The 23,921-nt window shown below is 47.0% G+C and overlaps 1 protein-coding gene across 5 annotated transcripts in view; it reads left to right on the forward strand.

Moving 5' to 3' along the window:
• Positions 1 to 23,921, forward strand: part of TGFBRAP1 (transforming growth factor beta receptor associated protein 1) — a 78,059-nt gene that overhangs the window by 42,285 nt on the left and 11,853 nt on the right. For 3 of the 5 annotated variants that reach the window (XM_031655405.1, XM_031655404.1, XM_031655403.1), the window contains 8 exons: positions 2,584 to 2,666; positions 6,257 to 6,598; positions 9,273 to 9,330; positions 11,259 to 11,402; positions 13,301 to 13,447; positions 13,955 to 14,114; positions 17,227 to 17,660; positions 19,419 to 22,496. In XM_031655405.1, coding sequence (XP_031511265.1) covers positions 2,584 to 2,666; positions 6,257 to 6,598; positions 9,273 to 9,330; positions 11,259 to 11,402; positions 13,301 to 13,447; positions 13,955 to 14,114; positions 17,227 to 17,660; positions 19,419 to 19,595 — 1,545 coding nt within the window. In that variant the 3' untranslated portion in view covers positions 19,596 to 22,496. Of the gene's footprint in view, positions 1 to 2,583; positions 2,667 to 6,256; positions 6,599 to 9,272; positions 9,331 to 11,258; positions 11,403 to 13,300; positions 13,448 to 13,954; positions 14,115 to 17,226; positions 17,661 to 19,418; positions 22,497 to 23,921 lie in introns of those variants that run through there. The other 2 variants (XR_004178357.1, XM_031655406.1) reach the window with 2 other exon arrangements.

Here is a 23,921-nt window from a genome sequence, read left to right on the forward strand (position 1 = left end):
ATTCCATTAGTTGAAAGGTTGTGTATTTGGTTAGGCAGTGCATAGTAAGGAGCCATGAGAGAAGCTGCCCTTTGAATTTAGTGTTTGGAGGAACTGTTCTCTCCAGAAGCGCTTGTGTGATATTTAACTTAGACAATGCAGCCTTGGAAACAGTTTTAGAAATCTTTAGATTAGAATCTTCTTCCAGTTCCCCAAATCACAAATGTTAGAAATGTCAGTTCAGAAAGATAATACTAATAATAAGGATTTTGACTTCAGTTTCAACTTGCTTCCAGAATCCATGCAGCCTCTTAAGCCTGGCCTGCAGCCTCTGTACAGAGTAGACATAGGGTGGCTCCTTAGAGGGCTAATTTGTTGACTTATTCTCTTCACCTGGGAATTTGTTCCACTGCCTTATAATGAGGGATGAGCTGGTAATGAAAAAAGAAGCTTGGAGCTTCCACTGATGAGTTAGCTCTGGAGATCAATGGACTTTCTTGTTCTCTGTCCTTCGTATGTATTCATCCGTCTCGTCTTTTCCCTGGCAGCCTACCTGGCTCCAGGTTTTATAGCCCAGGATCACCTGAGCAGAGAGCAGGAGGAGGCATCGATGGTAGTAGACAGTTTGGGAATGAGACTGTCAGCTTGGGAGAACCAAGAATTGGCCATGCTTGGTAAAGTTTCTGATCAGGCATTTTTAGGTGGAATCCGACGGTGCTCTCTGTGTCATCCCGGGCTTCCGCATCCGTGATGCTTACATCCGGGACGAAGAACCTCTTGGCATTCCCCTTCGAAGTGCGCGTGTAGCATTCCCAGACTAGAGTATAGAAAATAACCCCTTCTTCTTGAGATTTGGAATGTCCACAAAAGTAATTTCCATTTCCCTGCAGATAGGGGAAGAGTGGATGCCATTTGAATCCTACCGCCATAAGGAATAAATTGCCGTTCAGCTGATTTCTCCTCAACAAGCCTGGGTGTGATTGAGAATTCTTCTCCAGCAGCTGATGGGTCCTCTGCATCCCTTTTGCTAAGTGGCTGGCCTCTAGTATTTCTGCTTTCGGAAATGTTACTGGCATTCCAGGCAACAGAACTTTGCCTCACTCCCTTTTGCTTACTGTTGGGTGGCATAATTGGTTCGGTCTTTATGTCAGAAATGGCTGGTTTCGGGGAAGAAAAATAAAGACAGATGGTAAAAAGAAAACTGAAAGGTTTGAGCAGCCTGCTTTTTCTGACGTCTCTAAAGGGATTTCTACTGGAAGTAGGTGAGGAACGGTTGCTATGCTTCTGAGAGTCCTTTAAAACTACTGTGTAGTGAAAGCTTTTTTTTTTTCCTTCCACCGTGTCTTCGGGTGCTGAGTGAAAGCCCTTTGAAAAGTAATTTAAGAGAACAGAATTGATAGCATTTCGGCACTGGGGCTCCACTTCCCTTGTACCTTCAGTGGGTGACATACCAACTGCCTGCTGTGTGCCTGGAAGAATCAGTGAGTGGAAAGATCTGGCCTCTGGAATCAGAAAGGCCTGGTTTTAAATCACGGTCCAACCGATTCTTACTTTAGTAAGTTGGGGCTAAGAATGTAACATCTCTGAGCAGAGTTTTTGTACCTGTAAGATGGGGATAGTGAGTGACAATGGAAGTGGAGTTTCATACAAATGGATCAGTAAGCACCGACTGAATGGCAGACACTAGGCTAGTAGTGGGAGATGCTAGGTGAGTGATGTATGTGCCGTGCCTTCACGGAATGTGTGGCTGTCAAATGGAAGGATGTGTTAGAAAGAGGAGGTGTCAAAGTCAGAGACTAATTAAAACACAGTCTTTACTCTTGAGGCGATTAGAGCCTGGGCTATGGTGGTGGCGTCTATAGGAACAGAGTGAAGAAACACGTCCAGGAGCCATTTCATATAGACGATGGGCAGGACTCGGACGCCAGCCATACTGGACGGTGACGGAGCGGGCCGTGGGATCAGAGACGCCACACAGCAGATTCCTAACGTGCATTCTGCTATTGCTGGATGTAACAAGAACAAAGCGGTCATGGAAATGTGGGTCATAGTGGAGTAGACACGATGAACTGGCCCCGTTATTGCAGGAGTGTCGGATGCTGGTGTGTTAGTGTGGGTTGGACATCACCAGCAGGAGATGGAACGTGCAGCATTTCTGCATCTCTGGCTAAGAAAGCCTGGGTGTTTATCTGTTTTGTTATGAAATGAGTTGGCCCTGTGCTCTGAGGGATGCTCTGAAAGGTGGTACTGTGAGTTCAATTCCACAAGAGTGGAAGAAGGCCAGGCAGTTCCTGGACTGCCAGAAACACCAGGGTTGCTGATATCCATCTCAGCAATCACAAGTGCAGGGACTCGTTGAAGCCCTGTGAGTTAATAAGGAGGAGAATTGGAGATCAAGAAGTGCATTTGGGAAGCATTGGAGAATTACAAAAATAAAACCATAAAGAGGCAGACATACGTCATTTCATATACACCTTGTTTTTTCCTCAGCTTGTAATTTTACATGTCTATGTTATAACAAACATTTATTTAAAGTCAGATGAATTTAACCCTGCCATGGTGGTTTCAAGATTCGCTAAGAGATGACCCTGTCTTTCCTTGCAGGTAATGTACAGAAGAATTCTGCAGCAGGCGGGATTTATACAGTTTGCACAACTTCAGTTCCTGGAAGCGAAAGAGCTCTTCAGGTAATTTGAGGTGCTGGTAGCAAGGCTGCCACCACAGTGTCCCTCTGTGGCCAGAACCTGTGTTTCCGGTGTGACGTCACGGTGGGATGTGTTGCATGGTTAGATTGTGCTTCAGGTGGATACGGTGGAGGTTGCTTGTGACAGCAGACCCCGCCAATGCTGGTTCCTCGGCGTCACCCCCTCACCCAGAGCCTTAATTTAACTGGCCTGTGTCTTAGAGTGGGAGCAGAGGAAGGGCACAGACACTAGTCCCGTGGACGCATCAAGATTGTTTTGTCAGGAGAAAATTCTAAACAGCAGATCTGATAGCACGCTGAGGACCCCTAGGAAGGCGCCGTGGTTCGCTCTTGCTTCTCTCCAGTGATTTTACAAGAAGCTGTGAGTTTGGGGTGGGGTGGCGGGGAACACAGTGCTTCTGGAAAGACCTATGAAACTTTCTGTCATCCTCTAATGACCTTCTAACTGTTCTGTTCCTGGTCAGCTCTCAGAAAGCTGAGTTTCTCTTAAGGAGGTCCCTTCTGGCACTGCAATGACCCCTGTGCTTGTCAGATGTGCTTGTGGGCTGTGGAGTGTGTTCTCCCCTTTCCCCCGCCCACCACGCCTGCCTTACAGGCACGCCTCGCAGTCGCGCCGCCTCCGGCTGCCCTTGCCCCACAGCTGAGTGCTCAATGAGGAAGGAGTTAGCCGTCCCAGGCCTTGCTCAGCACTCTTTGCAGAAGATTAAGTTAGACCTGCTATGAGAGTCTTGAAATGTCCTACCCAGGCACTGCCTTTAGAGTAACTTCTCAAAATGTCTCTCCAGGATAGATTCTGCACAGTTTACAGCTGTCTAAGAAATACATGTACAGGAAGCCCCTGAATAGATATTTTCATCGAAGTAGTGACTTGAGCAGAACGCCTCCCTTGCCTGTTCTGTAGGGGGTGTGCTCATGACCAGCCACATCCTTACATCCACGGTGGCTCTAATTTTTCGCTCTATGCTGGGTATTTGAGGGATGGCAGTACTGAAAATGATTACAGTTACAAAATTGGCTGTAGAGAATGGATTTCTGAGTAAAGAAGGAATCATTCCTTGAATAATGATGCCCCATATAACTTTTCCTTATGCAACTCTTACGTGTTCTCTGTTCTTGGTAAGACCCTTGGCTTCGGGGTTTAAGTCAATTTTTTGCCCCTTTGGACCTAGGTTCTTTTCTGTCATATCTTGTGTCAGCCCTACAGTGTTGGAGACCTCCTCACCGGGGTCATGGGTGTATCCCAAGGTGTCTTCCTTCTCTCATGGGTTAATCTGAAACATTAGGTGATTGTCCTCAGATGGATTCCTAGAGCAGTCCTCGGATTTTGTAAGAGAATAGATGTGGGGGCTGTTATTAGGATGACGTTTCTGTACTTCCGCACCTCACTCTCTTAATGGCTTAAGTTTAGATTGCTGCTGTGCTTTGGTCCAAAGTGTGACTGAGAGAACGGATTTTTTTTTTCTCGTTTTGAAGCAGCATCTCATTCTGTCTCCCAGGCTGGAGTATAGTTCTGCAATCATAGCTCACCACAGCCTTGACCTACTGGGCTCAATGATCTTCCTGCGTTAGCCCCCTGAGTAGCTAGGACTTCAGGTGTATGCCACCACGAGACCCGGCGAATTTTTTATTTTTTTATATAGACGGGATCTTATTGTGTTGCCTGGGCTGGTCTCAAACTCCTGGCCTCCAGTCATCCTCTTGCCTCAGCCTCCCAAAGTGCTGGGATCACAGCCATGAGCCACTACGCCCAGCCTGAGAATTGATATTTGAAGAAGACACTTCTAAGACAAAGATGATTCCACTTCCTTTTCTTGCTCACAGCAAATGTTGCTAATAAATTGTGATTTTCTTTTCCTCATTGAACTGGGCCCGTCCTCTGACTCCTTCTCAGTGCCATGCCGGAGGCCACAGTTACCAGCTAGTTATGGTTGATACTTAAGAGAAAATTGATCATACGTAACCTGGGGACATGGGCTCTGTGTCTCTTCCTTTAGACAACCTGCAGCCTGTCATTGTATCAGCTAGGTTCAGCTCTTCTTTCATTCAGCAAACGTGGCCTGAGCATCTGAGCAGTGGATGGAAGGGTAACCCAGTGCCTGCTTCTCTGGCATGCCCATTCTAGCTTGGACACTGAATGTGTGCCTTTCCTGCAGCACAGGTGCCGCTCTGCTGTGGAAGCGTTGTTGCATGGGCTCACCTGAGCCAGTGGAGGAATCTTCATTGGATTCATCCTGGATCTTAAACAATGAGCAGAAACTTCTCAAATCAAGAATTGTACTTTAGGTCAGGGATTCTCAACTGTGGCACTGTAGACATTTTGAGCCAGATAATTCTTTGGGCAGGGGGGTACTGCCTTAGCATTGCAGGGTGTTTAATGGCAGCAGCCCTGGCCTCTACCTGCTAGATGCCATAGCACACCCCCACCCCAGTCATGATAAAATTGTCTCCAGGCATTGCCACATGTTCCCCAGAGAGCAAAATTGCTTTTCACCAAGAACCACTGCTTTGGGCAAGGGAACAACAACAGCAAAGGCTGAGAGGCATGAAATGTACAAATTGGCAAAATAAGCAGGTCTAGTAGAAGTGTTGGGGTGTGGGAGGGATGCTTGAGGCTGAAGTTGTAGAGTAGCTTGAGATCAGTTTGGGAAGGGCCTTGAATGCCATACTAAGAGGTCTGAAATTTATCCTATGGGTTGTACAAATCATGGGAGGTCAGGAGAGGCTGAGTGAAGCGGAAGGAAGGGCAGCCAGAGGCGGAAGCCAGTAGAGGAGGCTTTAAGCTGATCAGAGCTTGGGTGAAAGAGGATGCACTGAACATCGCAGGCAGCATGGATCCTGGCTCCTTCCTCACCATTCCGTGTGTCTGGGGTGGGGTGGCCCCTGCTTCTGTTTCCACAGCTGGGTCTGACACTGGGCCAGGTTTGAGATCCACAGCTCCTGCTCTGATTGTAGCCAGGACGAGCAGGTTCCGGAGAGAAGATAGGAAAGGAACTGTTTGTTGCATCCCAATGTTAGGCTCTGAAATTCTACGAGAGTCCCCACAGAAATGGCCACATGAATATTTCTGTGTCTTCTGTTGTGAGATGTTGGTGAGGAAGTTGTAAGTTAATGTTTTTATAAAGTCCCTTCTTTAAGGACCATTCAACAAATCTGTCTGTAATTTAGTGCCAGGAAAATGCTGGTTTCAGCAGAGCTGTGATGCTGCCTTTGCACAGCCGCAGACGCTGATGGCGTGTTATCCCGGGTGTTGCTTTTTCTGCCTTGGTTTCCAGGCTCAGCTGGGTATTCTCTTCATCATAGGCATTTTGGTGTTCCACTCTCACGCCAGTTGCGTATGTGTCTTTCACCTTCGTCCCTTCTGTTCTTTTTTGGAGCCAGGTGGGAGCACCCAGTTGGATGGTGCTTTGCTGCACTCGCAGATTAGAATGGTCACCCCGACGTGATTACCCTGTCCCCAGCTCCCCAGCCCCCTGTGAACGTGTGCCACTGTGCACTCCCCTCCAGTGCTGTTTTGTGTGCCTATGTGTACTCTTCTCTCTTTTTGCTTCATTTAGTTTGACACTGTAATTGCAGAAGCGGCCAGCTTGATGTCCGGGAGCTGATCTCTCTCTACCCCTTCCTGTTGCCCACCTCCTCCTCCTTCACCCGATCCCACCCTCCTCTTCATGAGTACGCAGACCTGAACCAGCTGACCCAGGGGGACCAGGAGAAGATGGCCAAGTGCAAACGCTTCCTCATGAGCTACCTGAACGAGGTCCGCAGCACAGAGGTAGCAAATGGCTACAAGGAGGACATCGACACAGCCTTGCTCAAACTGTACGCAGAGGCTGACCACGACAGCCTGCTGGACCTCCTGGTCACTGAGAACTTCTGTCTCCTGACAGACAGTGCCGCCTGGCTAGAGAAGCACAAAAAGTGAGTGCTCCCCTCCTGATACGATCAGGGCTTCCCGCCCTGCACCCTTACTGAGGCCCTTTGCTGGGGAGATCCTCGTGAAGTGACTTAGCCTTAGCCAGTGTGATGTTTGCGTTCCCAAGGACCTGTAGGTGATTGCCATGAAATCATAGTGACAGCAGATGCATGTGCTCCTCAGATGCCCTCTCTGTCACCACCGTCTGCAGACCCCTTGAAGGGGTCTTGGAGGGCATTTGTTCTCACACCCATGCTTGAATGATCTGGAGTACAATTTGGAACTAGTAATGGGCTTTGTGAGTAAACGAAGTTATTTTTCTTTTTTTTTTTTAATTACTATTTTTTTTTTGAGACGGAGTCTTGTTCTGTCACCCAGGCTGGAGTACAGTGGCGTGATCTCGGCTCACTGCAACCTCTGCCTCCTGGGTTCAGGCAGTTCTCCTGCCTCAGCCTCCCAAGTAGCTGGGAGTGAAGTGGAAGGAAGGGCACCACGCCCAGGTAGTTTTTGTATTTTTAGTAGAGACAGGATTTCACCATGTTGGCCAGGCTGGTCTAGAACGCCTGACTTAGGTGATCCGCTCGCCTCAGCCTCCCAAAGTGCTGGGATTACAGGGGTGAGCCACTACGCCCGGCCATGAAGTTATTTTTAATTTCCTTTATAGTTTGCTTCGTATTCACTTATGGGAGATGCCACATGTTTATTGGTAAAATTTACAGTGCATTTTAGTTACTGACTACTGAATTGAATAGATAGCTAAATAAATAGATTCAAAGGGAGGCTTCTTGATCTTGTTGATACATGGTATGGTTTTAAACTCTGCCTTCCTTGGCTGGACATGGGGGTTCATGCCTGTAATCCTAGCATTTTGGGAAGCCGAGGCAGGCAGATTGCTTGAGCCCAGGAGTTTGAGGCCAGCTTGGGCAACATAGTAAGATCTCGTCTCTACTAAAAATTAAAAATAAATTAGCTGGGTGTGGTGGTGCACACCTGTGGTCCCAGCTACTCAGAAGGCTGAAGCAGGAAGATTGCTTGAACCCAGGAGGTTGAAGCTTCAGTGAGCAGTGATTGCACCATTGCATTCCAGCCTGGGGACAGAGCTAGACCCTGTCTCAAAAAAATAAAAAACCGCCTTCCTTATGTGCATGAGTTAGTAGATGGCCTTGTATATCGTGGGCTGTTAATGCATAGTGCCTGGCTTGGTTGGGGCCAGCATCTTCTCCATTCTGGGCAGCTAATACTTTGCCCAACCATTCTAGGCCTCAGTTTTCTTATCTTTAAAAATGAGAGGGGTTGGGTGATCCCTCAGCTCCACTTAGAGAACACGATTTTTTTTGGTCTATGATTTTTGTTAAGGATTCGAAACGACAAAAGCGTGGATGAACTCCCACAGGACCCTGGGGTCACTGTGCTAGTGCCTGAGACGCCAGAGCCTTCCACATGGGTACTGGCCTTTTCAGCAGTTGCCATCAGCCACTCGGATATGCTGTGGAATCAGTGTTAGTTTTCTCAGGAGGCAGAAGTGACAAGGGATGGTGGGATCTGTAGAGTCAGCATGGCTTTCCAGAAGGTTAAGGAAAAGAGAAGGATTCATGTGGATGCCCCAGTATCTTGAGAGTGTGCCCTTGGAGGGAAGGAGCCTGACCTCCCGCTGGTCAGCCTTCTCCAGTTTCCTGCTGGGGAGGCGGACCAGGAGTGTGGCACCCTTGCAGACTTCGGGAGGGTGCTGAGGGCTCGCTGCCCAGGCAATGCCAATGCTATTGCCGATCTTTTCCATTTATAGGTGAGGAGTTAGAGGCTGGGGAAGTTAACCTACTTGCTGAAGGCCAAAGAAGCTGGAGTTGAAACCCAGGTTCTTGAACTCTGGGCACTCTCTCCCAGGACGCTCCCTGACTCTGTGGTCTGCGAGGCCCGGACACTAGCCCTTCCTGCTTGTTCCTCATGTCTGAAGCCCCTGCCCTCCTTCTCAGTCACTGCTTAGGCAGCGTAGCTTCTGCATATTCTTCTAGTACCTCATATGGGTTAATAGTAGTAGACCAAAGACATATGAAATTATATTAACATTTGAAGCAAATCGTAAAGCAATTCCAGATGTGATTTTTCCATAGTTTACTTTTTCAGCTCATCTTAGACTGGAATCAGATTCTTTTTGGAAGCTGATAGAGCATATATTTTTAGTATCATAAGTAAATATACAGAAATGAACATCCTTTGGTTGTTTGTTGTTGAACTACATGGGCATGCGTGCGCGCGCGCACACACACACACACGTATTTTTTGAGACAGGGTCTCACTCCATCACCCAGGCTGGAGTGCAGTGGCACATTCAGGGCTCACTGCAGCCTCAACTTTCTGGGCTCAAGTGATTCTTATGTCTCAGCACCCCAAGTAGCAGGGACTACAGATGTGTACCCCACACCTGGCTAATTTTTTTGAATATTTTAATAAAGATAGATCTCACTATGTCGTTGCCCAGGCTGGTCTTGAACTCCTGGGCTCAAGCCATCCACCCACCTTGGCCTTCCAAAGTGTTGGGATTACAGGCATGAGCCACTGCACCCAGCCTGAACTCGAGTTGAATAGAATATGGGGAGCTTGGAGTAGGGGGTGTCACTGTGTGAAGGTCGCCTCCAGGAGCTGATGAACACAAGTTGTACTTACCACGTTGTCCTGTTTCAGGTATTTTGCACTTGGACTGCTCTATCATTATAATAACCAAGACGCGGCTGCAGTTCAGGTGAGTTTAGTCGCGTTTCCACGTGATTTAAAAATCAGCACTGTGTAATACTTAGTGTTACTTTAAAAAAAATTCACAAGTTGACAGAGACCACTTTTGCCTGATATACATCCTTTTATACAGAACAAAAATGATTCTGTTTTAGAAAGTGAATTCCTGGAGGAATGTTGGCCAAGAGTTTTCTTCTCTTTGTCTTTCCGTCTCCTTAAAGAACATTATCAAGACTGAGTTTTTGAAAACTTAAGAAATGAAAATATGATTTCTCACAGTGTCACAGTATATCACTGCCCTTACCAGAAAATGTAGGCAGTGAATGACAGTCGGATTTATCATTTCCACTGTTAGTGACGATCAGTGTTGCCAGTGAGCTGGGTAAGTTCTTATCCTTGGGTCACCTGTGACAAAACCACAGCTGGTGCACGCCAGCCCCTTGTCCAAGGCCATGCATCTGTGGTAGATCTGAGATCTGAACCGTGCTCCATTGGCCCGGCAGAGGTCCTGCACCCTGATCGAAATGGCATCGATTTATTAGCATTGTCACATTTTGTGTCTTACGTCTTGCTACTGATCTTGAGAAAAGCCTTATCTCACAATCTCAGGAGACTTTCTCCCCTTCATTATTCGTTATGCATTTGTACTGCACCATGTTGTTTCCTGGTGTGCCCTTTTGCTTTATTTTGTGAGGGGCCAAGGGCATCAGCCATATTCACCAAGCTCAAGTCAACCTCATGACTCTGGCAAGGCTGAACATGTATTTAGTGTTGGATCACTTTGTGAGACTATTGTGGTAACCTGATTGCAGAGCAGAACAACAGCAGCAACGAAAAATGGGGTGGGGTGAATTAACATGTACCCAATGGCCAAGAGTAGATTTGGGTGTCAATGATAAAATTTTCATTTTCAAAAGCCTGGTGTTCTCAGAATTACAGCTTTATATAAGTATAGTAATAACCTTAGCAGAGCTGTAGAGAGATAGATTTGCAAACTTGAAATGATATGGGATAAATCTCCATATGTGGTAGAAATGTATATAAAATGGCACATTTCAAGGTATGTGTGATTATTTGGTTTGGGGAATTCTGTGTTGACGAAACGAGTATCATAAAAAGTGTTCATATGCTGACATCAGAATTCCAGAATTCATATGCCACGCCTGTTTCTGGGCTCCTTCCTTGTGCTGTGGCTTGGCGGGGTGATGTGGTATGCGGGTAGGTGGGGCACGCCATGCAGGTAGTGCGGAAGGAACCCACGCAACCATCATCCTTTCCACGCCCACGTGATGCTGCCTCATTCCAGGGTCCTGAAAGTAAGCTTCGCTTAACATGGTAGAGAAGTTTCTGGCTGAAAAAGCAAAAGGCTTTTATCACTGAAGTCTATCCTGAGCTTCCTGTGCAAAAGACAGTGGGAACTCAGGGGACAGAGTCACCAAAGCTTTTTTAAAAGCACAACATCTGCCTATCACAGTCCAAAGGAGACTTCAAAATCAAGAATATCTGTGACGGAGAAGATGGAAACAGAGCCTGGCTTATAGGTGAATCTTCTCTGTGTCAAGACGTTATGAGAGACTGTTTTGTTTATTTCATGAAGAAACATTTTTAATATATTCACCTCCCTGCATAAATTCTGTTTACTGTTATTGAGAAAGAAAAGAAAAGAAAAAGAAAAAAAAAAAAGAAAAGATAAAAGGAAAGAAAGAGAAAGGAACTAGGAGCTTTATTTTTTTTTATTTCTTGGACTTATGTCTTTTTACATTTGTTTATTTCTCCAAAAAAACTAAAATTTAAGCATTTACAGTTTTTCTAACTACTTTAAAAGATATTAAAAAGCCAAATAAGTAAACATATGTCATTTCTCAACTAATTCTAAGATACATGCCTTTACGATTTTTTTCTTTTCTTTTTCTTTTTTTCTTTTTGATTCCTTTCCAGTTGTGGGTGAACATTGTGAATGGCGACGTCCAGGACTCCACACGCTCAGACCTGTATGAATACATCGTGGATTTTCTTACCTACTGCTTAGACGAGGAGCTAGTGTGGGCCTATGCTGATTGGGTCCTGCAGAAAAGTGAAGAGGTTTGTGCTTCATAAAAATGCATTCTCTTTGGTTGGGAGAGGTGGTAAAAACAGACCCCAGAAACTTTGATTTTAGAGGGGAAAAGGAAGCTACATTTCAGCCTCCTGCTCTGTTTTTTGTTGTTGATGTTGTCTCCCTTTTAATACCTTCCCTTGAGCTCTCTGGATTCTAGCTCTGGGGCAGTTCTGTATCTTGCTGCTGAGACATTCCATTGAGAATCCCCTTGCTGGGGCAAGTCACTTGTGTAGAAAAGCAAGACACATAGCCAGCTTGCATTTTTAGCGTCTTCTTAAGAACTTGTGTCTGTGAACCCCGCTCCTCGACCTCTCAGAAGTCTGACACTGCTGTTTTCTGGAGCAGGATTAGGTGGTTGCCCTGCAGGACTTGATCTTTGGGAGGAGGCAGCACCCAGACCTGGGCCACAGCGGGCAGCCTGTTGCCCTCATCCCTGCTCCCACCACGGCCAACATGGAGCTGGTGGGCCTGGAGGAGGGAGGGGAGCCATGAGCAAGACTCGGCCCGTCTTGGAAGCTGAGAAATGCTGACAGTGAAAAAGCACCTGCTGGCTAGAGGGGAGGTAGCAGGCTCAGGACAGTATCCTTAGTAAAGCCCCACAGGTGACTGGGAAGAAGACAGCAGGCATGTCAGTTCTCATCGTGAAAAACGTGTATGCTTCCATGGCTCCCCTCAGAGAGACAAAATGAGCTTTCTGATGCAGGACCTTGGTCCTGAATGGAGAGTTTCTGAGTGCTGCATCTGCCTTTCTAAAACCTGAGTTGGAATAGATTCTCATATCTTCCGTGGTGCTGGCTTCCCTGGAAAATCAGAGCCAGGCACTTACACTTTGCATACTTGTTACTCCATCTTTACTTTGCCTCTGTGCATACGCCTGCAGAGCACATCCTGACCGGGCTCACACACGCCTGCAACATGGATCTCAGTGCCGTTGCAAGGTTTAGGCCTCTCCTAATGCTTATGGATGATAACAGCAGAACATACACGGAATTCAGTGTACTGCACGGTGAACAATCCCCTGACAAAGGTCATCACTTAAATATCACAGCAACCCCTCAGTGGGCATTAGCTACACATGAGGAAACTGAGGCTATAGTTGGTAGAGCTGGGACACAAATCCAGGCTTATAGAATCCAAAATTCGTACCATCATACATGATATATGACTGTATTGGCCTTGGGGGGGGGTGCGTGTGTGCGTGCACGTGATAGAACCTGCACACGTAAGTGCTCGGGGGGGTGCAGTGGAGAGCTGCTTTCCTGCCTGCCTCACTGTCCTTTCCTCGAAACACGGGATTGGACCTGTGCCTCCACTTGATAGACACAGGAAGGCAGCCTGGAAACTCGCTCAGGGACTGGAGGCTCGGATCTCAGATTAACCATCTATCATAAATAACCCAGGGTAGATAATCCATGTTCAGAGAAGTGGGTTTACTGCACAGAAATTTCAGTACTTTTGATATCTTTTCACATACTGTTCGGCAACTGGCTATCCCTGTTCTTGGATGATCTTAATGTTATAAAATTGTTACTCCATGGATTGTCAAAATCTGTCACCAATAAATGCTTTGTTCTTCAGTTTCCAATTTGCACGGGGTGTGTGAGGAGGGCTTCAGGGTATAGGCTGGCTTTTCTGTCTTGATTTTTTGCCCTCTGGCCTTTGACAGTGCTTCATGCTGGGCTGTTTTTCTCCATAATTATCTTTTTTAAACCACTGTATTGAGATATGATTGACATACAAAAAGCTGTGCATATTTAATGTATTATGTCATCATATTTTAAGTGATGATCTTATCCAAACTTGAATGTGCAGTGACCAAAATAAAGATGAAGAAAAGGTGGGTTTGAGAAGCACAGCAACTGTATTGTCGCCCCTCTTTCAGGTCGGAGTTCAGGTTTTCACCAAGAGACCTTTGGATGAACAGCAGAAGAACAGTTTTAATCCCGATGACATTATCAATTGCCTTAAAAAATACCCTAAAGCCCTTGTGAAGTATCTGGAACATCTTGTGATAGACAAGAGACTGCAGGTGAGCACTGCAGAACTTAGACTAAAGAGTGTGGGCTGGAGAGACGGAATTGAACTAGAGCGCTTTTTGGTGTGTGGTTCTGTGTAATGTCTGTTCCCCGGGTGTGATCCATCCGTACTTGTTGAGGGTCTGATGGGGGCCTTGAGGCTTGGGGAAAGAGACCTGGACCAATAGGTAGCTTTATTTTTTTCTCCTTCCATCTCACCCCCACTTAGCTTTCATTTTCCCTCTCTTTTCCTTATTTGTTATTATCCGTAAAGGAAATAAAGGGAGCTATACCTTTTTGTAGGTTATCTACATTCTGTGGCCCTTACTTCTCAAAATAAGAGGTGACTTTTTGTTCTATTCCCCAGTATCGTGGTTTCTGAGAGGGTTTTGATCCAGTGAGTGATTGCCCAGCTCATGTCAGCGCAGCCCCGGGCTCCAAGCCCTGGCTGACCGGGGAGACCTTTGACTTTCCCACTTGAAAACACTGTCTGTCTGCTTGGCTCCCCCTGTTTCCTGCAGAAGGAAGAGTATCACACTCACTTAGCTGTGCTCTACCTGGAAGAGGTGCTGCAGCAGAGGGCCTCCACCAGTGGCAAGGGCGCAGAGGCCTCCGAGACGCAGGCCAAGCTTCGGCGGCTGCTCCAGAAGTCTGATTTATACCGAGTTCACTTTCTCCTTGGTGAGGATGATCTCAGTGTTGTCTCCCTTTGGAAAAAACTCGTATCAAGGGGGTGGGAGGAAGCAGAGAGAAGGGCTTTGGCACAGCTCCTGGGTGATTCCACAGGGTGAGTCTTTGAGCCTCTTCTTTAAAAATATTTTTTTTTAAATGAAGACAGGGTGTGGCTTTGTCACCCAGGCTGGTTTCAAACTCGTGGCCTCAAGTGATCCTCCTGCTTCTGTCTCCTAAGGTGCTGGGATTACAGGCATGAGCCACCACACTCAGCCCTTGCAGCTCTTTTGACAGAGTCAGCCTCCCTGCAGGGAGAAATGAGGCTTCTTGTGCCTTTAAGATGGACTGTGCCTCTAGATGGACAGTGTCCTTTGACTGATGATGTTGGCGCTGCCCTGGTAGCTTTTAGACGTCTGTGTGTCTCTTGAGTGTCCTTATTGAATGTCAAAGCACTGAGTCATAGTTCCCTCTGATGACTTCAGTCTCTGATCGAGGCTTACAGCAGGCACAGCCCCCAGCAGCCCACTCCCAGGCTGCTTAAGGCTCAGGTCCCTTGAGCTCTAAGCAAGAAGGTTGTGCAGGTGTCTTGGAGGGGATTTGGGTTTCCGTTCCTCAGGGGTACAGAGACCACAGTTTCTGTATCGTGTAAAGTTCCACAGCGCAGCATGGTGCTTGCAACTGATAGAATTAACTAGTTTCTTGCCACATTCGACATAGAATTTCTGGATTTATACTCACTGGGGTTAGTGATGTGTTTTTCTTTAATGGCCTTTAATACCATTTTTGATAACAAAGCGTATCTAACACATGTGTTGTCTCCCTAAAGCACATCACAGCCTCCCTGAGCTCAGGAGCGCTAGGCAGCACTTCAGCACCATGCTGAAATCACCAACAAAAAGCACCAAAATGCAAAAAAGTGTGGCAATCAATAGCCTGTGAAAAGGAAACGTGTAGGTAGTACGAGAACTGAAGCAAGGAGGGAGGGTGCTCCTTCTTTGGCCTCAGCTCTGCGTCAGGCTCTGTGCTTGTCGCAAATGACCTTGAAGTTGCTGCGGGTGTTGATTGGGAGGTTACAAATAAATTTCAGCGAGTAGATGACTTTGTCCATACAGAATCCACAAGTAATGAGGATTGACTACTTGTGCCAGGCATAGGTCGAAACACTGAGGCTGGCTTATGACACGCAGTTTCCACAACAACCCTGTGAAGTGAGTCCCGTTTTTCCTCCATTTTTATGGAAGAGTGCACTGAAGCCCAGAGAGGTTACCCTGCTTGCCACAGGTCACACAGCCCATGAGCGGTAGAGCCAGAACACAGGTGTGGGTTGGTATTTCATGTGACCAGCACACACTGGTCCTGGCTTGCACCCGCACCTACATTAGGACTTCCGTGACGATCCAGCGTGCGATCTCTGTTCACTCACCATCCCTGACTGGTCAGTGCCAGGGTGTCCCGGCTATTAAATATTTTTACTCACTCCTGACTTACCCTTTTTCCTTTACGGATCTCCTTATAAAACTCTCAGGCCAGCCACAAGTGTGTGGTTCAATGTTTGCGTTCTGCCAGCTTCTCTGAGTGTGTAGAGTTGTGTCACTGTGCATTGAGGATATGAAAATGGATGACACTTAGTCCTGGTCCTCAGAGACTCAGTTTAATGGGAATGCAGATAAGGGCAGGTACAGTTCTAGAAGGGCCGAGGAACCCACGAGCCGTGCCTTGGGGTGGAGGGGTCAGAGGCAGCCTCGCGGAAGAGGCCCTGTATGAGCAGTCATTAGGTGTAAGTCTGGGCTTGCAGGTAGCACAGGGAGCTTTCAGGCAATGGGGGTATCCCCTGCAGCACTGTGGGAGGAGCACTGGAGTCCAAGGATATGTAATTTTGTATCCTTTCTTAGTTAGGTGACTTGGGGAGATGTCAGTCTAGGGAAGTTGTAAAAACGATTCCAGCCCAACCTATCCACTCGGGGTGGCTGTGGGAGTCAAATATAAATGAGATGATAGATGTAGAAGTGTAAGTCACCACAATGATCTTTTTTTAACTGTCTTTGCACTTCTCCTGGGGCCTTAACTATGGCTGCCACTTAGTAATTATTTGTTGGCCTTCCACTGTAAGGATGAAGGCGTTGCCTATTGTGGCTTCTGTGTCTGGTGTTATAAGGGATGTACCTTGTAGGGCCAGCCCTTTGCTACACGGCTAACAATGTCTGCCATGTTCTTCAGGCCTGAGGGATAGCCAAGATTCAAATGCCTATAATTTGATTATTAGCCTTGACCCTGAACTAAGGGTCGTCCTCATAATATTTCTTTGCAGTAGGAAGAGATCTTATAATCTCCTGAGGATGTAAAAACAGATGAGACTCACTTCTGGTCCTTAGAGACTCAGAGTTTAATTGCAATGCAGATAAGGGTTGGTGCAGTTCTAGACGGGATGGGGTGGGAAGTTACACATGGGGTAGGAAGCAAGGTGACTTTGCCAGTGAGACACAGCCCTCTGAGGGTAGGGCCTTGGTCAGGAATGACACTTTGGGTTATGTCATTTTCCTTAGGACCTGGAAGCTTAATTGCAGGTGAAAAAAAAACAAAAAATCCTATTATTGGCAATCTTTTGTTGAATAATGTAGAGATGGATTTTGAATAATATGAGTTCATATTCCATTTAATGAAATCTACTTAAAATGGGAATAAAGGGGTTCAGCACACCTTTTGGGGGAAGTAGTGTTTGTTAGGAATTTATCTATTTTAGTCAAAAGATACTGTCCTGGGAGGATAGGAGTGATGATGGAGTGACTGGAGACCTGGAAGGCTGATACTCACTGAGCCACTGGGCCTTTCTGAGGTTGTGGTTCATTTGTTCTGTTCATCCTCTGAACACTGGAAAAAGGAATTATTCTGTGGTCCAGCTATACTTTTGAGTAGAGTCTGCCTTCTGTTTTACTAACACCGGGATTCACAGTGTGAAAATGCAGGAAAAGCTTCCCTCAGTCATCTGGGGGGCAGCATCTGGCATTGTGAGGGAGCCAGGTCGACTTTTCCCCTCCTGAAGCCCAGAGCAGCAAGGAGGCCAGTCGCTGGGCGGGTGGCCGGCGGGCCCCTTTCTTTCTGAGCCGTGGATTCTGTCTCACAGAGAGGCTGCGGGGAGCTGGGCTGCCCATGGAGAGCGCCATCCTGCACGGGAAGCTGGGCGAGCACGAGAAGGCACTGCATATCCTGGTGCATGAGCTGCGGGACTTCGCAGCGGCCGAAGACTACTGCCTGTGGTGCTCCGAGGGCCGAGACCCACCCCACCGCCAGCACCTCTTCCACACGCTGCTGGCCATCTACCTGCGTGCTGGCCCTGCTGCCCACGAGCTGGCCGTGGCTGCTGTGGACCTGCTGAACCACCACGCCACCGAATTTGATGCCGCCCAGGTGCTGCAGATGCTGCCTGACACCTGGTCAGTGCAGCTCCTGTGCCCATTCCTGATGGGGGCCATGAGGGACAGCGTCCATGCCAGGAGGACCATGCAGGTGGCTCTCGGCCTGGCCAGGTCCGAAAACTTAATCTACACCTACGATAAGGTGAGTGCCGGCCCTCACGAGCTGCTTCCTGGTCAGTCAACATTGCATTGAAGGTAGATTTTGCTGATGGGAAAATAGTCTTTGCTGGTTTTTCTTTCTGTCTGTCTCTGACTACAACACATCAATATCTGGTCCTACTCATAGACACTGAGGTCTGTGTGAGCAGAGGCAGAGGCTGGGCTGGTAGGTGTAACATCAGTGTAATTTTTCTACCCTTTTGGACGCTGGTGATTAAGAGAGTCTGTGGGAGAGGCTGTGGGGAGGAGAGCAGCATCAGAATATCAGGCATTTACCCAGCACATGCTGTGTGCCAGGCACTGACCTAGGCATTTTATGTCGTGCTAGCATTTTGTCATCATGACAGTTTTATGCAGTATCTGCTGTCAGCACCTCCATTTCACAGGAGAGGAAACTGAGGCACAGAGCAGTCACATGCTCAGGCAATGGGCGCACCCGTAGCTGCCTCCCAGGCCGGTTCAGAACCCCACATTCTTGGTCCCCACACTGTACTCCCCTTCTGGAGATTTCTTTCTTGTGGGCCTAAATTCCACACGGCTGGCAGAGTCTTCTTTCCAGAGCGGGAATCCGACGTGTTCCCCTCCCACTTAGAAGCCTTTGCTGACGCCCCCTGGCCTGGAAGATGCAGTCCCATCTCCTTCGACCCGTCCCTCCCCACCTCTCTCTGCTTCCCAGCTCATGTCCTGGCTTTAGCACACAACCTTCCGGATGTGACTTGGTATTTCACAGTTCGCTGCTTTTGCAAATGCTGTACCCACTGCCTGAGATATTCTTACCTTTTTCTTTGTCCCCAGCAAATGTCCAGTCAAAACTTAGCCTAAGTAATTTTTTCCCTGGGTGAAGCCATCTCATACCTCTTAAATAGAGTGATCACCTTCTCTTTCACCCACCTTTTACTTCGTGTTTGCATTCACAATTGTCACCCTGTACTATTAGAGTTTGGGTTCTTTGAGGAGAAGGAACCTCATTTCTTTATCTCAGTGTCTGTGGGGCAACGCCTGGCATGTTGAAGGCATCTAATCCATGTTTGTGGAATGACTGATGCAACTAAGGAGTGTAGGATGAATCGCTAAGTTGCTGCTTGATCCTGCCAGTAGACCAGCCTGCCTCGGTTGACACGAGTGAATTATGTAGCAAAACTTTATAACTTTCAGAACTCAAGTCCTGTTCATCAGAGAGGGACCGATGGCATTAAGACTCAGTTTCACCAGTTACCTCTAAGGAAACGGAAGGGTGTCTCCCAGGATCAGCCAGGAATATGCCACTCATTCACTGTATGACTTTGACTACATCCCTTATTCGTTTGTGCTTTACTTTTCTTATTTGCAAATGAGAGAACCCTGGAATTACACTATTATATGGTCCCATTCAGCATTAACATTCATGACCTTCTAACAGGCCTTGCTTGAAAGGAGCAGAGCCCAGGGAATGTTGGAGAGAGGATCTTGGGTGGAAATGCCTCAGCCAGACAAGCAGTCATTACTCTTGTGAAATAAGAAAAGCAATTGTGTAGCTTTCTTACTTCTCCAGTTACAAAGGATGATTTTATTTACACCTTTAGCATTTCGTTTCAAGAAGTTGATATTAAAGAAATCCTCATCATAATAATATTATTAAAGAAATCCTCATCATAATAATGGCCCATGGAGTAATGCATGTCAACTCTGCAAAACCAGAACGTAGCCACTTTAAGTATACTTAACACATGACAGCATTCTCAGTCTTGGTTTCTTTTTGCAGATGAAGTTGAAAGGAAGCTCAATCCGACTCTCAGACAAAAAGCTTTGTCAGATATGCCAAAACCCCTTTTGTGAGCCTGTGTTTGTTAGATACCCAAATGGTGGTCTTGTGCACACCCACTGTGCTGCCAGCAGACACACAAACCCCAGCTCATCTAGCCCTGGCACTCGGACTTGAAAAGCTTGGCCCGAGGGTGCGAGGGGAACTCCGAGTTCTTTCTGAGCCTGCTGGACGTGAAGAGCAGACGACCACCATGCTCTGTGTCAGCCAGGACGAAGGGAGACATCTGGGTGCCAGGGAGCCCTCCGTCCACACGCAACAAGGACTCCTCATTGCTGACCGGGCTCTATGAATGCACATGGAAAACCCCTACAAATCCCCAAAATAGAGACATACAAGAGTTCACCTGTCCAGGTACATAGTAATCCAAGACAGAGGTCTACTTTGAAAAAAGAAGGGAGTCTTCCTCATACAGTCCAGACCCAGGTGGGGGATCCCCCACCACCCCCACACTCCAACCTTTAGACTCATGTTTGCACTGGAAACGTGGCTTCGGCATGGCTGGAGACAAAGCCCTCTCTTGCCTGGGTGAGTGGCGAGGGCACAGAGCCTCATGGGGGTCAGCCTTGCCCTCCTGCAGAGATACGCTTTCCATCCACGCCACTCACTCGTGGGCCCGTTTCCCAGGGCTACCTCGTGGGCTCTGCCTTTGCCCTAAGAAACGGCTGACCCTGGAGAAGTACCTTTGTTCCTTCTTACTTCCTCTCCGGCTCTCAGCTCCCAAAAGATTCTGCCTTGTGTACCCAAGCACTCACTCTTGGGTGAACTCATGCCTCTGGCTGCCTAGCAAGTGAAGATCTATTGAGAAACTGAGAACACTCCAAGAGAGAAGCTGCTCTCCCCACCTTGAAGAAGCTGCAGACACGGGATACCCACGGCGGGCAAGGGCCCAGCCGTGTGTTCCTTTCCTGTTGTGGCATCTGCTCATTCGAAACTCCATGATGAACACGTTGAACTAAACGTTTTTATTTAAATTTGTATCATGTTCGTAGTTGCTCTCTTGTTGAGAGAGTCATCTGTCCTGTTTGTTAGGGATATTTTTTCTTGTTAAAATGTACCTCCTGTTGAATACTCGAGAAATTCAAAGGGAAGCGTGGTCGGCAGACACTGAGCGTTCTTTTCTGGAGAGGCCGTTTTTAGCCTCGCACCTTTAGCAGGACCGGCGGCAGGTGGAAGGGCCCATGTGCTGGACGGGGGTGTCGCCTCCTGGATGGCCCACCCTCCCGAGGACATCCAGACAGGCTGTGTCACGTTCCAGCACTTTATGTGCCTGCTCTGAGGTGTCCTGAACACACAGCAACGGCCTCTCATTCATCACAGGCTGGAGATTCCTTTTGTGTTTCTGTATAACATCGACGATGAGCTGAAGCTGTTGTCACTTCACTGCCCTCTTCGGAATTTCTTCATTGTGATGACTGATTCTATTAGGGGCTAACAATAAAGGCAGTCTGCCCACTACTATCATGCTTGGGAAACAAGCGTCAGCTTGTACATATGACGAGAGAGGACCCCGAATACACCCTCTCTTCATCAGCCCAAGCCTTACCGAGGTGGGATGAAGACCTCATTCTCTGTTCTGTTCTTTAAAACATGTTTCCTGAACTAATATTGGTCCATGTATTTTTTGTCCTTTTGGGACTCTTAAGTGGGCCAAGAAGCAAAAACATCCATGTGTTGTTTGGGGGGAATTGGCACCATTTTTTCCTGACTGTGTTTCAATTAACTAAAGAATAAATGATGAAGAAATTCTCCTTGTAGCACAACTGTATGCTGTGTAAATTGGTGGGAGCTCAAAGCCCAGTCATGTGTTTTACCTGTGGGTGACTCTGTTGTAGAATGGTCATATTACTGCATATGTTATCAGGATAACTTGTGAGTTTGAGTTTATATTTCTCAAAGAACAAGTTACCCGTATACGCAACATTGCACTATTAAAAGCTCTATTTCTCTGAACACAAAATGGGTAAAATCTTGAAAAAGCTTAGCAATTTCTCATTCCTAACACGGAGACAGAGTCTTACTCTGTCACCCAGGCTGGAGTGCAGTGGTGCAATCTCAGCTTACTGCAACCTCCACCTCTTGGATTCAAGCAATTCTCCTGCCTCAGCCTGCCGAGTAGCTGGGACTACAGGCATCCGCCACCACGCCCAGCTAATTTTTGTATTTTTAGTAGAGACGGGCTTTCACCATGTTGGCCAGGATGGTCTCGGTCTCCTGACCTTGTGATCTGCCTGCCTCGGCCTCCCAAAGTGCTGGGATTACAGGCGTGAGCCACAGCACCCGGCCAATACTAGTCTTTTTCATTTTTTCACTGAACATTGATCAATACTCTAAAATGTTTGTCATCCTTTAGAATAGTGGGAATTAAAGTTGAGGAGCTTTCCATCTCTACCAAATCCTTAACCACAAGCAGCATTCTATTACAGTATGAAGAATTGTCTCATAAATTAAAACTGTACTCTTCTCTAACCTTCCTCTCACTCCTACAAGGTCCTTTTCTCAAGTCATATTTTTGAGAGAAATGTGTGGTTCTTTCTCACAGGCCTGCTGATTTGTAACTGTGCCATTGAATAGAGCAATTAGATCCATCAGACCTTTTTCCCGTCATGAGGTTCAGTGGAACCATTCTAGTTAAAGCAGCATGAACTGAACTCAGTTTACATTCATATTCTATGGGCAATACCATTTGGTTTTTGGAAGTGCTTATCTGCTGTTCCCTATCAAGTATTAATGTAGGAATGTCACGTGGGCTGCGTTGCACTGGGCTGAGTTCAGCTGCGGTGCTCCCACTGATGCGTGCTTACGTGTGCTTCTCACCTCCGGAGCGCAGGCAGGTGTCTGCAGGGTCCCAGCTCTGAATGGATGCCCGTGACACAACTGGAGCAGCCCTTGCTTTTTTGCTTGCTCTCCCACAGAAGCCTTTGTCCTTGCAACTTTATCCTTTGCCCCTGATTGGGTCCCAAATACACAAAATGTACAAATGTAAACTTGCTCATTTTATTAAAATTCTTTTAGTTCTTTGTTCTTTCTGTAATTTTTTAAAATAAAAATTGCCTTGATGGAGTGACGGTTTCCACTCGCACCATACCTAGTCTAAAGAGTTCTAGAATCTGTACCTTCTTGCTTTTCCCAGCACCTACAGAGGACTTGAATTGCCAACCCCTTCAATTCTGCTATTGTTTTACCAGATTTTAACGTGTCTGCTTCTGAATTTGCCCAATGCATATTTCAGGGTGCTCCTTGACATTGGTTGCCTTCAGGTTAATCATGCACTGAGCAATTCAGCCAGGAAGATTTCTGATTACTTCTTATCTAGTTCACCTTTTAGCCAGATACTCTTAAATAAGCCCGGCTACTCTTGGATTTCTAACCCTGAGCATATTCAAAGAACGTAACTCTTACAAAATCTTACCTTTTCAATTTGGCTTCATCCCCTACGCGGTTGCTGATGGCGGGTCTTTCGGCCATCCTGGTGAATTTCAGAGCACTTTCTCATGTTCTTTAATTCCAGGTACTGTTCTAGCCCTGAAGAAAGGGGTATGTTCACACACATGATAATCCTCTGAGTTTTTTGTTTTGTTTTTCATGAGATGGAATTACGCTCTTGTTGCCTATGCTGGAGTGCAGTGGTGTGATCTCGGCTCACTGCAACCTCCACCTCCCAGGTCCAAGTGATTCTCCTGCCTCAGCCTCCTGAGTAGCTGGGATTACAGGTGCCTATCCACCACACCCAGCTAATTTAAAATATATATATATTTTTAGTAGAGACAGAGTTTCACCATGTTGGCCAGGCTGGTCTTGAACTCCTGACCTCAGGTGATCCACCTGCCTTGGCCTCCTAAAGTGCTGGGATTACAGATGTGAGCCACCACGCCCGATCTCCTGAGTATTCTGACCCTTTTTCATGTCAGTGGATTGGGGTGAATCCCAAATACGTGTGAATAGAGGTGAGGCGTCACGAACTCACACATATTTGAAATTGAAGAAGCTGAGGCACTGAGTGTCAAGGTAGTTTTCTTGGAGTTGGAGGAGGTGCCAAGCTAGATCCGTGGTTCCCACCCACAGGGAGGCTGGGGCTTCACCAACCATGAAGTCCCACCTGGGGCTTTGCCAACCATGAACAGATAACCAGAACACAGCCCAGGGTGGATTCACATTGGCTTTTAGATTCCAACCATCGCATTGCGGTTTTTAGAAAATCATAAAGCAGCAGGTGCAATATTCTTTTCTCATTTTTACCTCATTGGTATCTGAAGGCCCATTAGCACATTAGAGAATAAGTAAGAGGGGGCCTTTAGACGTGTAAACCCGACTGGAAAGGAAGACATGTAGATTCACACTAACTGCATTGTGAGAATGTTACAACGGCAGATTAGGCTAAATGGTTGGAGAGAGAGTGTGTAAATTGATGTCCTAAATGTGTCTGTCAGTGAAAGCAGAGAC

This window comes from Papio anubis, chromosome 14 (genome assembly GCF_008728515.1).
Source record: "Papio anubis isolate 15944 chromosome 14, Panubis1.0, whole genome shotgun sequence".
Lineage (NCBI taxonomy): Eukaryota > Metazoa > Chordata > Mammalia > Primates > Cercopithecidae > Papio > Papio anubis.